Source organism: Amblyomma mixtum, chromosome 3, assembly GCF_055824585.1.
Source record: "Amblyomma mixtum isolate Tamu chromosome 3, ASM5582458v1, whole genome shotgun sequence".
NCBI lineage: Eukaryota > Metazoa > Arthropoda > Arachnida > Ixodida > Ixodidae > Amblyomma > Amblyomma mixtum.
In genome coordinates this window covers 98,310,385-98,323,441 of record NC_143014.1, presented here as the reverse complement: position 1 = coordinate 98,323,441, position 13,057 = coordinate 98,310,385, and the positions used below count along the sequence as shown (strand labels likewise).

At 42.6% G+C, this 13,057-nt stretch overlaps 2 protein-coding genes across 8 annotated transcripts in view; one reads left to right on the top strand and one right to left on the bottom strand.

Moving 5' to 3' along the window:
* LOC149351105 (uncharacterized) overlaps positions 1-2,050 on the bottom strand; it is a 123,701-nt gene extending 121,651 nt beyond the window's left edge. For 3 of the 5 annotated variants that reach the window (XM_089580344.1, XM_089580345.1, XM_089580346.1), the window contains exon 1: positions 1,751-1,844. In XM_089580344.1, coding sequence (XP_089436470.1) covers positions 1,751-1,799 — 49 coding nt within the window. In that variant the 5' untranslated portion in view covers positions 1,800-1,844. Of the gene's footprint in view, positions 1-1,750; positions 1,845-2,024 lie in introns of those variants that run through there. The other 2 variants (XM_089580348.1, XM_089580347.1) reach the window with 2 other exon arrangements.
* A 147-nt stretch (positions 2,051-2,197) lies between these two features.
* The window catches only part of LOC149351104 (uncharacterized), a 29,042-nt gene continuing 18,182 nt past the window's right edge, over positions 2,198-13,057 (top strand). The window contains exons 1-4 of one of the 3 annotated variants that reach the window (XM_089580338.1): positions 2,198-2,246; positions 2,556-4,326; positions 4,862-5,065; positions 6,059-6,179. In XM_089580338.1, coding sequence (XP_089436464.1) covers positions 2,627-4,326; positions 4,862-5,065; positions 6,059-6,179 — 2,025 coding nt within the window. In that variant the 5' untranslated portion in view covers positions 2,198-2,246; positions 2,556-2,626. Of the gene's footprint in view, positions 2,350-2,380; positions 4,327-4,861; positions 5,066-6,058; positions 6,180-13,057 lie in introns of those variants that run through there. The other 2 variants (XM_089580339.1, XM_089580340.1) reach the window with 2 other exon arrangements.

The following is a 13,057-nucleotide window of genomic DNA, read 5'->3' as shown; positions in this document are numbered from 1 at the left end:
CTTGCCCATCCAGGCTCTTGACGCACATTAGAAGAAGTTTCAGCCACAAAGTCTTGGTGCATGCTTATTGGGGCATAATTCGTACATGCAGAAAGACTACAGCAGTGCTGGAAATTCAACACATTTTTAATGCAGTTGCATTTTTGCATTACAGCTGAACTAAAATTAAATCACTTGAGAGAGCTGTTAAGCATGCCAGCTTCTGCAGTAATTATTTCATAAAGCATAGCAAATATTAAACAAAAGCAATTAAGCTGACAAGAACAGGAACAGACAATAAAACAGATTGTGCCCCTTGCTAAGCCCATGTTTTTGAGACAATTCAGCGATTTTCGAGCAGTTAGGCCGAACTAGTGTACATAGAAAAAATAGCAACTCTGCAGTTCTTCAGCTTTGGGCCAGCTTTTAACATTTTCCTATATTTTCATAGTTTTCTTCCTTGATAAAAAGAAAAAAGCAATGGTAATACTTTTGTCACAGCAATTACTAAATGCAGAAAAAAAAAAGCTAAATGTTTACATCCAAACGTTCAAAGTGACGCTGCGCACGGCAAACACGTCGTAGGTGCGTTTCTTACAGCGTTCGCAACGCAGTGACCGCAGCGTACTTAAGCAAGCTTACTGCGTTCTGTGTAGTAAGCGTGCGTACGCTGCGGTCACTGCGTTCTGTGTAGTAAAACTGTCTACTGGCCGGGATATATTAAAAGGCTGTTAGCAGAAAAGTAGCTGTGCGCGTCTTTATATGCAGAGAAAAAGATTAAAGTGCATGTAGCATCTCACTGCAAAAAAATGGTTGCAATGCATGTGTATTTTTGTTTGTAATAAATGCTGCGGCATCTGCCGTCATCATCACTAGTTTTCGCCTTTATGCTAAAACGTCTGGCGAGCGCAGCGCTAACCGGAAAGTCCGGCGTCCGGTCACGCGGTAAACGGTAACGTAAACACGGTAACGATTATCACATAAACGTTCTGGTGGCTTAATAGCCCACAAATAAGGTCGTCTCACATAAGGGAACACCGAAGTATGCACATTTGGAGCTTCTTGTTAAGCAGACCGAGTGCTGGCCGTAGCTGACGCCGCAAAAGCAACGTCTCTGCAAGCTTCCTCCCACTGACACCCCCAAGAAATGCACGCTGCCCAACAATAATAAAATTTTTACCACCCTCACAGAAATTAGACACGAGACGGCCGAGAACAGGAAGCGACTGCTGCGTGTGAAAATTTTTTAGCGGCACTGGTACTCAACATAAGGCACATTTCGCACGTGCGCACGAAACTGAGCGACCTACTGTCATCAAAATAACTGCACTAATGCCAGCCGGAACCCGCCGAAGCAATTGTTTTTACACACAGGCGAAGGAACGAACGAAGAACATTTTTACAACGATAGCTGGCAGGTAGGAATGACGCTGGCAACTGATTAAGGAGAAAGAAAAGCTAAACAGCTGTTCACGGCATACGTACGAATCTAATGCAGGAATTTTCCGCAACACAGACAAGAAAGAAACCGTCGATGGCAGCTCTACATTTTGCGTACTAAGGCGCAATGGCATACAATGCAGCAAAACCCAACACAACAGGCCCAGCATAAGAAAATAGGCAGAAATGCCGTTCAACTATGGCGATCCGGAGATAATCTAGGCCTAGTCACGTTTTACTCGGACTTCTAGACGACAGCGCGCGGATAATGCAGCACTGCAACAATATTCTAACCAATCCTACTAGCGCGTTCACAGCTATTTTATTACACCTGCTTCTTGACGCAGCCAAACAGCAGCAGACGTCCGTCCGTCGGCCATAGAATCGAAATTTCATGTCTTGAGTCGAGGTTATTTTCAGAAGTGACTATGGTGTGAGGGTATAATACTCTTTTCGCCATGGTCATACCGCATGTACAGGCTAAGCAAAGAACTTAAATGTCTAGCGGGATGCAATTTTGGCGGTCTGGGTGGACGCCTAAACTTTCAGACCATCAATTTCCAATTAAACTCAAGCAAAGGCAGGAATTTGTGTTCGAGACTTACGTGCACGGACTCCGACGCCATTACTGTTTCTTGGTTATGTTGTTATTCGGTTTTACGCTATTGGCTGAAAGTTGGCGAATTGCAACGTTCTCTTTGACATGGCGGTTGTTTCTGAGACTTTCATTGGATGAGTGTTATTTGGATAGCCCAATCATATTTTCGGTTCGTACAAGCTGAAGCATGCTGTCCTCAGTAGTCGCTGAGGTAGTCTATGCTTCTTAGGTAACAAAATTTGTTCTGCATGTAAATAAAAGATATTACTTGCTTGTGGCATTTTTGTTTTCATTTGCCGTTCACTAATGCTTGGCATGCTCCTCTTTGCAAGGTGCGCAAATACCAGCGCTAAAAGCGTATGCGATCTTGAGTGCCTCAGTGAAACTGTGGTTCTCGCGAAATCATTGCTTGGTTGGCTTGGTCGCTTTGTCGCGCTGTAAACATGGGACGTATCAATGCGGAGTTCATAGCAGTGATATGTTTGGCTTGACATGTTTTTCGTGGCTGCCGTGTTGAAAATGCCATTTCATCTTTCAGGTGCGGGTGCAGCATGAAGGTGAAGCTTAAAAGCGACCTGGCTGCATGGGTCTGAACAGATTCCAGTATCAATGGATTTTGGAGCGTCGTCCACTGATATCTTGAACTGCGATATATCTGTGTCTAGTCAAGAATCACAAATTGCGCAGTGCCTCGAAAGCTTGGAATCTCCAGCTGCCAGCATTTCAGGCGGTACGTCTGCAGCATGCACTCAAAATGGCACCATCCATGTTTCATCTATACCGACGTGGCTTTCCAATGGAATGTTGGGCACAAGCACATCCGATACCCAGTCAACTGGTGCGCTGCCGCCAGTGTCCGAGCTACGACCCGGCTTTCGGGCCAGGGGTAGCATGCAGCTATGGACGCTTTTGGCACAGATGGCCAGCGGCCAGACCGCCCCAGATAATGTCTCCGCACCACCTGAGAAGCACGTTGATGATGTGCAGGCCTGCACGGCCCAGAATGCTGCAGCGTATCACATTGACACGTGCGGTAAAACGCAGACCACTGGTCAAAATGCTCAGCACCACAGTTATGAAACTGAAGCATCATATTCCTATTGTGACATGCAAAGGTCAAACATCTCGGCTGTCGAGCCACTGTCTTCTCTTGGAATGGATATTGAACAGGCGCATCATGCTGTGGCTGCACTAGATGTAGATAGTATCACTTCAGCTTACCAGCAATACTCATGCATTCCACTCTTAAACATTCCAAATAGCAGTATATCATCTGAACAGCCGTCTTCATTAAATGGTTTACTGGATGATACACTGTACTGTACTGCAAAATCAAATCATAGCATTCCAAGCCTGCCACAGGTACAGACAGTACAAGAACAAAGGCAAAGTGGCAGCCCTTCAAATACAGCCAAGCTTATCACCTCTAGCAATGGATCTAGTGTTCATCATGTATTAAATGAGCCCCATGTCTCTGACACACACAAGGCACTTTCCCATGAAGCCGAAGTGGCCACAAGCCTCATAAGTGACTCTGCAAGTACAATTAGTGGGCCTGTTTCTGCTGCAACCTCTGCTACTGCAAAATTGCCTCAGCCTGTTTCTTCTCAGAGTCAAGACTGCAACAGGAAAAATGACCTCACTAGAAATTCCTTTTCAAGCAATGTGCTAAATGAGCAGCTTGCTCCAAGGCATGGCAAGAAAACATTTTCTGCAGTAAACCTTGTTGAAGAAGTAGTCTGCTATCGATGCAAAGTTTGCATGTTTCTTCACGAGTCAAGGAGTGAGGTCATTAAACATGCTGAGTCTCATCGTCACGGTAACACACAGCCTGCCTCAACCATGCAGCGACGGCCCACTCAGCAGGTACCTCAGCAGCCAGCGAATCGTGCAGAAAAGAGATTTCTGTGTGGCAAGTGCCGGCGGGGCTTTTTCACTCTTGATGACTGTTGTCGTCATTTAAGCCAGGCCCATCAAGCCAAATCCAAGAAGATTCGATTGGAGTGGATCTACACAAACCAGCCTGATCAGATGCGAGCATCCACTCCCGCTGAAGAAGCAACTCTGCTGGATCCTGCCCCCATGCAAGAGAATGCCCCGAAGCAGCCAGTTTTACCAGATTTCAGAGCTGGACCTCTGGATGAATTTGCTCACAGTGCTCCAAAGCAGACTGTCAAGCCTGTTTGCACAGCACCAAAGAAGAAAGAAGATAGCCACAAGACATCACCCAGTGAACTGAGCAACTCCGCAGTTTCCTCTTCCCAAATGGCCTGGAGACAAAAGATCAACAGGGAGCAGGGAAGCTTCATGTAAGTTGGCATAGGCTATCTTTGGAAAATGATGTTGTGAATACAACTGTGTGTAGTGATTGCATAGACTTAGCATTGGCTTTTTAATTTTTAAGTCATAATCTTGGCCATAATGTAAAAAATACAGGCACCACCAAGGGTATTTGGGGATGTGCATGTCCATATAGTTTCTTTGCATTAGCCTTTCCTGCAGGCTTTCCGTCAGTGTAGCTTTGAATTTACGGATTTTTATGGTGCACTCCCATATTGCAGACAGACTTGATTCCTCTGTTGTGTAAGAAGTGAATATGCAAGGTACCATTGTATCGATTTGTTGTTTCACTTAACATTCTCTACCAAGTACGGGCTTTCAAAAAGTAATCACTGATGGCAGTCTTTAATAGTGCATGAAATGAAGCTTTTGTTTGGGGCTCTTTTATCATTTGAGCTCATTTATCATATCCCTGTTCATGCAATTTTTGTTGTGTGTATTTTTATGCCCTCAAAATTCTTTGAACCCCACACATTTGCCTTTCCTTTGTTTCTTCCCCTGTAGCTGCGAACGAAAGGGCTGCAATGTTCGCTTCCGTGAACTGGAAAACCTGAAATACCATGTTAGATGTCATCGGGCAGACAAACCGGACTTTGCGTGCCCTGAGTGCTCAGTGGTTTGTCTTCGCTGGCGCACCATGACTGGGCACCTTTGGAGGCATCACTTGTGTGACATGGAGCTCCATCAGTGCGACCAATGTGATTTCCGGTACTGCACTTACTTGCAACTTCTGTGCATGGATAGTAGGTGGCAGCTGGAGTTTTGTCTTGCATGCATATGAGGTGTGGCTATGTCCGTGGTCGGGCATGTACATGGGCAGAGTACCAGCTGTTACTAAAAAGAGGATTTTCACAAGGCTGCCTCAAATCATAGCTACTTGCTCAAGTTTCATTCTGCTCACTGTGACTAATTAAGCTGAAATAAGTTTCATCCATCCGTCATTCCAGTTTCCATTAGATAAGCCACTTTTAGCTCAACCTGCTGTGAACAGATGACAGTTCTGACCAATTTTCAAGCTGGTCCTGTGTTGTGTTGGCAGATAGTGATTCAGCCAGCCAAGTGAAAAAGACACATCAGTTGTGATCATCTGGAAAGGGATGTTGAGAATATTTTTGTTTTAGAGTGTATCAGTTTAGTCTGAATGGAAAATATTACCCAATACGTGTGCCGTCTGACGCTACCTGGCCAACATCTGGTGATTAGAATGGTACAGAGGTCAATAACGTGGAATATGAATGAACGTGTCCATCAGAAATGATTATATTTAGCTTCTGCTTAAATGAAAAGTATATCAGGAGACCACTAAACAAGCACAGTACATTTTTTATTTTTTTTTTTTTGTGCCCTGAGGGTTTAAAAATATCAGTGCAAGGATTTGGATCAACATCATCTAAGTGTGCTTATTGTGTGCATATTTATAAAAGAGTGATCTGTTTCAGCAGAACGGGTTCTGTTGTGTCCTGGTAGTAAAAGGTCACTGATATCACACAGGTATAGTATGTAGCACAGGAAGCTATAAAAATTAATTGAAAAGCACTATAAGGCCTCTTTTCTTGCTCAGTTACACTTTTTATTGATTGTAGGTACCACTGTAACTGCCATGCATTGTTATATAGTCTGTGCATTTAAGTTTAGTCCCATTGTGATGTTTACAGCAAGCTGTCTTGTCCTTCATAAGAACAGCTGTTCCTTCTTGTGCAGCACCTACAGCCTGAGCAAGCTGGAAAACTCACACAAGCGCACTCATGGAGAGGAACGACCTTTTCTCTGTGATGTCTGTGGCAAAGGATTCAAGACAGGAAAGCAGCTTCGAAACCACAAGGTAATTATGTTTTGCCTTGTGCAAAATAAGGATAAGTCTTCATTTGTGCCCACATATGACGTTGTACTGTTGTGAATATTTCGTATTACTCAAGCAGTTGCCTTGTGGTTTTGAGAAGCTTATGTTCTGCATACATATCATTGCTGTTGTTTGTGACTGACCTGAAGTCTACCATAAAATACCGAGTGTCCTCCCATGCTCGAATAAGCACCCACCTCTCCATTTTTGGGGTTTTGATTTTTCCTAACAAGCCGAACGAGTGCCATGTGATTATGTCCCGTGTCCGGGAGAAGTTCAAAAACACTGCAAAGACGCATCAAGGGCCCATTGTTCGGTACCTGTGCAACGCTTAGCAATGAAAATTAGCCGTGCTTTAATCATCTGGGTTTTCATGTTCTAATAAACTGTCCGAATTCGTCCTCTTGCATCTTCTACACTTACGTCATTCAGAGCCACGCCCCCGGTGGCTGCCATCTTGAATTTAATCATCGGTCTTTAGACCAAGTAACAGCTCAGTCCACAGTGTGCTAATTCTGGATTTTCACGCCTCAACCAAACAAACCCCCCCCCCCCCCCCAATATTTTGTGAATATCTTCAAATTTTGGGTGGGGGCTTGCTCGGTATCTTATAGTATGCTAATGGTTGCTTAAAGCATTTGTGGTTACTGTCATTACCGTGCACAGTCTTCCTTCGGAAATTTTATCTTTTCTTAAATAGGGTACTCTGGCAACATTTAGATTGCTTACTTGCACGTCATTGGTAAGAGAGCATGCAAATTGCATCCATACATTTACTCTTCCTGATGAAATTAATTAGGCACTGTGCTGTTAATTTATTCGTGATAAAGGTGAGCTTGTGCAGTGTGCCATTCACCTTTCACAAATCTAACTGGCTGTTTTCAGGTATCGGGCAGTGGGTAGCTGGTCAACATCTTAGATATACCTAATATTTTTAAAGAAATCTGCAGTTATTTCTGCCCACAAAAAAATATTTTCTAGCACGAAATTCTTGATTACTAAGAGAGCACCTATGCACATTGCTGTTTTTGTTTACGAATAATGGGAAATATATTCTGAGGAGTTGCCTGAAATTTGTGTGGCAAATTTATGACTACTGTAGAGCATGGTCATTTATTTTCGTCAGTTTATAAGTTTATTCGTTTTTCTTAAATTTTGCAAACTTGGTTCATGGAAAGTTTTTTTTACTAACTTTGGAGTTGTTTACCTAAGGAAGAGTGTCGTATTGGGTTTTATGGCACATAGGCGACTAAAGCCATCATGTGCCAATAGCAGGGTTACTGCGTCTGCATTGTGGGAAAGAACTAAAATGATTTAATCTCTTACATTTTGTTCAGAAGCTTTCCTTTCTTTAAAAACATACGCAAGTGCTTTTTCTCCCAAGAATAACCTAGGGTGCAGAGGTATGTGTTCATAAAATTGTGGGAAATACTTTTTTCTTAGTGTCTCAACTTTGGTTCAGAAACGCAAAATGTGACTTTCCTTTGTAGCTATATTGCTGCATTTGGGTGGATGCCAATGGGTAATTACCCTCTTGTTACAAATCTACTCCACCTTGGGGGATTCTCCTAAAACATTTGACCAACACTGTTCCAACTTTTCGCTCTTGCCCTACCATGTGCTAGCTGTCCCAGTTAGCTCAGCTGGTAAAGCAACTGCTCCGGTAAAGTGGTGAAGGGTGCGAACCCCGGACCAGGACGAATTTTTCTTTAACTACGAGGTTTTTGTGGAAGCTGTAGAGCTTTCCCTTGTAGCCGTATGGCTGCGTTTGGTTGGGTGCCAATGAGTAGTTACTCGCTTATTACGAAATTTGGCTTGTGGTGACCACACCTCTGCAGAGTTCACATTTAGGTTTTTCTTGTTTTGCCAGGATAATGTTGCCTGTAAGGTGTGTGTGCCAAGTTTAAAGACGACGTAATATGATTTCAGTGAACTGTTCTTGATGAGTGCGAAAGGAAGAAATAAGCTTGAAAGAAGCACTGCAATATTTTTTCACTGCCAATTATTCCGGTTATAAGAATTCATTGTGCATTCTAAACATCAGTGTAAATTTAATTATTAAAATCGAGGCATGCAAACGGCAGTTATTCCGTGTAGAAATTTCAAAATAATAAGATCAGATGAAATTGCAGTTTTATTCTCCCATTTCACTCTCCCAGTAATGAGATTGGGTGCTGCCAATCCGAACCGTGTCTTGCACACATGCAGTGGAAGCTTGCATGCAGTTGCTACCTTGCCAGGGCAGCGCATAGTCTTGTATTCTGATGGCGGCGTCATTCTGCGTACGTTTCGCAGATAGGGTAGGAGCGACTAACACAGCATGGGAGCTCCCTGATGCTTCCTTGTAATCCCTTTGGCATTAGTGGGATGGGGAAGCTACCACCACTTCCTCCTCCTACCCCATCCTGTGTGCTCTCCTGCTTTTCTCTTCACATTTTGGGCCACGGTGGGTCACTGCCTTCTTGGTATCAGCAGTTTGTAAAGCAGTGCTTGCCTCCATAGTAGTTTGACGCAAAACACAAAATTGTCACCCCTGGTGTTATTCTTATTAGTTTTCATTCTCTTGCATTGCCTCTTTTCACTTTTTTTTCCCATGGGAAACACCTTCTCAACACATAGGGACATCATATTTTGGATCTGTGTCGTGGGTACATAGAAATTAAATTTAAACTGGACGCCCAAACATTCGGAAAGGCAGCGCCCAATCTGGTTTCCACCTGATATCCATCGATATCCATGGTAACCATCGGCCGGAAACTAGCATTGGAACAGGTTAAAATATTAAATATTATGATTTTGGTTATCTTTGGGCGTTAAAGGAGTACTGACAGCGAATTTCTGGTGCGTTTTTATTTTTATAATTATGCGTTAATTTGTGAGTGTACATGGATCACCACGTGGTATTCGCCTGCGACCGCTTTATAGTTTATCATTGAATTTCTTCTTTCATCTGTTTTGGTACAGCCAAGTGATTGCTATCACATCAAAGGTCAGTATAGGTCACGTAAAGGCATGCTTCATTGTTTGAATTCACTACAAAAAAAAATAAAGCCAGTCTGCTTCAATAGCTGGAGTCACAATGAGGGAAGAAACAGCGATTTTATTGCAGTTTTCTTCATGCCTTATGTGGCCTGTACTTATCTTTGACGCCGTAGTCATCGCTCGGCTGTTGAAACCGAAACTGAAACTAGGGATAGAATGAATTGAGTTATAAATTATTCACCAGTCGTAGGTGAATATCTTGTGGTGATCCGTTTGCAGTAATGTCTTTGCTGTCTATACTCCTGTGAAGTCTAGGGTTCGACGGAATCCTGTCTGGCGAGGGAAATTCATACTGATTTGTCAAAGAAAACATACACTCGCCAGTGATGCAAACAAAATAAAAGGAATTGGCGTGTAATGAATACAAAGAATAAAAACCGTATGCATGATTTGCGTTGCAGGGCCGTGTTGTAACTGCAACGTTTTACAATCTGCATTCTGCAAAAATTTAAACTAATATAAAGTTCATCGACAGATTCCTTGTGGATAAAAAAATATTGTTTAAACTTCAAGAAAGCACCTAAAATATCAAAAACCACCAAAAATACCATTTTTAATATTTTATATATTGTAAACTATGTGAATATTCATAAGCATTAAAAACGTGTTGTATAATATTGCAGGTGTGGTAGACGCAGCATCTCTGAGCAACTCTTTTTTTACACACGTCTGTGTTTGCTAACTTTGACTATAGATAACTTGAATGGGAAAATATCTTGCGAATATTCTGAAATTTTTTGAGATGTTTTTTCTGATTTATTTTTATTCTTTTGCATAAAATTTAGCAAATTTTATGGACAAGAAGCTATCTTGCTAACTTTGGAGGTCTTTGTTTTAGAAAAGAAGTTAACTATAGCTACAGCTAGTTTGCACTGCCTTCTATGCAAACTGATCGACTAAACAGTATGAAATTCACTTCTATACCTTTTACAGATAACAAAATATTATTGCTCAAGCTTCAAGAAAGCACAGAGCAAATATTTTGGATGATGACAAAAAAAAAAGTGATTAATATTTATACATTTTATACAGGTATTCTGCATTATATGCATATTCTTGAGTATTATAACTATGTTGTATAATATTGCTGGCAGATGAAGCACATCTAATGCGGCTATTCTGTAACGTACCTTCTAGCGTCTACCAACATACCTTCTAGCTGTGAAGAATCCCATTTTCTACCATGTGTATAAAACGCAAACACTTCTTTCAAAGGGGCAGCTAGCAGTTGCATAAGTGAAACATAAGGTATGTGAAACCTCGATGATTGGCATACTAAGTTAAGGGTGGATGCGGCTTCAAATTCCCAAAAATGGCCAAAGAAATTCTTTTGTCTGCTTGTATGCCTCGTTTTTTATGCTGTCCCGAAGTTTCATGTCTGAAATCGACTAGGAAGTACTCTGAAAAAAAAATTGTTTTGTGAATCACGGCACAGCTGAGTATTGTAGGGAAATGATGCCTGAACAATGGCTGTTCTCTTTTATTATGGTTTTATACATATATACTCACCTTGCAGAGCTGATTTCCTCATGACTTTTTTCTCTTTTGACCTAGTTTGTTTTGTTGCACTCCTAGGGCCATAGTGCAGATCAAGGCGTTCTTTGTTTTTCAATTTTATGAATTTTAAATTGGTTATATAAAATTTTCTTCTGACTCTAAATATGTCAGCAGACACTGCATTGCAAAAATTCAAAACCAAAATTTGTGCTTTGCAAAAAAAAAATTCTAAGAATGTTTTGACGTGTAGCACACCTGGAGGAATGCAGTGAATATTGAACCAGCCTTCTGCTGCACTTTCTTAACTCTGCAGCATTTTTGCAAGATTCAGAGGAAAAATATATATTGGAAAACAATTTTTTGAAGATGTAACAGTTAAATTTTGTGAGAGTAGTCGTAAATTTTTTAAAAATATGACAAAAAAATTTAGTGTAAATACATCAATAAAAATTTTGCTGAAAGGCGGTTCTCCTGTTAAAGCACTGCCATGAAAAACAGTCGAGGCTTCAGTTTGTGCCATATGTATGCGGACATTTACATTTCTGCTGCTGGAGGCGCATGACAACACACATTCGAAGGCAATCCAGAAGCCTTGTATGAGTAATGTCAAGCTTAATGTGACCATATGCCACGGATGCCGAAGCGGGACCACCGGTTGTGGGGTAGCCACCTCCCCAACTGCACAGCTCCCTAGCTAGGAGGCTTCCCACCAACCCACCTACTACCAACCTCGATTCACCTCCCCACACCACTACCGCCACAAGGATCCACTTAAAGCCCACGCAGCAGTGGAAAGAAAAACAACAACATCATACAAATGGTTTATCCAAACAGAATAAGTAATATTTCGGTGCTATAATGGAAGCTGATACAGCAGCTACTGGTTCCAGCAGCAGCTGGTTCAAATAGCTGCTGGGAATGTGCTAATAATCCAATATTGCTGGAACGCATACCCGTTTTTCAAGGTCAGAAAAAAAGTGCAATGACTTCGATTGTAACGCGCACCAGATTTTTATGCTTTAAGAAATGCGCACGTGAGACCACCTGGCTGCCACTTGCCTCTGCACACAAGATCACCTAATTTTTAAGTGTTTGCTTTTCTTAGCTCGTTCCTTCGCACATCTGTTGGCGTCCGCAGTGCAGACCTTGCCAGTGCGCCAACATGCTACGTGGCGATAATATCATGGTGTGTTTATTTTTCGACAAGAGCTCTGGCAATGGTGGCGCGGTTGCCGAACCTGGCATAACGGCAGAACGCTTGTGCACCGTGGATAGGAGCGTTGATGGCGGTTGTGTGCTGGATGCAGGGCTGCCTGGCTGCGCCACTGTGTGCTCAGAAAGACTCCCCACGCACGCTTGGTCACTTTTTTTTTTTTTTGAAGCAAAACCTTCACTACGCTAGGTAAAGCCAGTTTCGTCGTGGCCTTAAGTATGACCTTCAAATGACCGTCATAACCAAAGCCCATGCCACATTGCCAACAGATAAAGCAAAGGAAAGGAAAGGTGCATAACTGGCCCCTGGGACAGTGGACACCTTAGTCCCGCTTTAAGCTACGAAACCGATAAGAGCAGCAGCTTCGAAAGCAAAGGAAAGGCGCATAGCTGGCCCCCTGGGGCAGTGGACACCTCAGTAGCGCTTTACGCTATATGTCGGTAGTGACAGATGTGTACTGCATGCGTTGTCATTGACAACATTGTGGCAGAAATGCGGCACTGAAGCCATACGACGTCGGCGTTCTTTGTGTCCATTGGCATTGGTGTTGACGTTTTAGACTCCAATGATTTTAAGGAAAGGAAGTGCGCATAATTGGCTCCCTGGGTCAGTGGACACCTGAATCGCGCTTTGAGGTGTGAGGGGGGGCACGGGGGGGTGGGGGGGGGGGAGATGTCGGCTTCGCTTACGTCGTTGTGGCAGACCTCCAAAGTTAGGAAAAAAACCATCTGTGCGCCAAGCTAGCAAAAGTTTAGAAAAAAAAGATATAATTTGGAAGTGAGCAAAAATAACTGGCCAGAATATCTCTACAGCAGATTATAATATATATAATTATAGCTTATAATATTGTAGCCTATAATATAACATATTAGTGCGAAAGCACTATTTCAGTGGGTCAGCCCCGAGTAAGATCCTAGGATGTTTGTATGCTTTTAGTGTTTGTATACTTGCGGTGTTTATGGGTTTGTGCCAAGTGAAAGTAATAAATAAAAGAAATTAAATAAATAGCCACGACTGGGTGTCGAACTCGCGTCAACGTGAACTGATCAGCTTCGCAGGCTGCTGCGCGAGAGTACTAGGCTATTGCCGCCAAACTCGGCTCGTATTA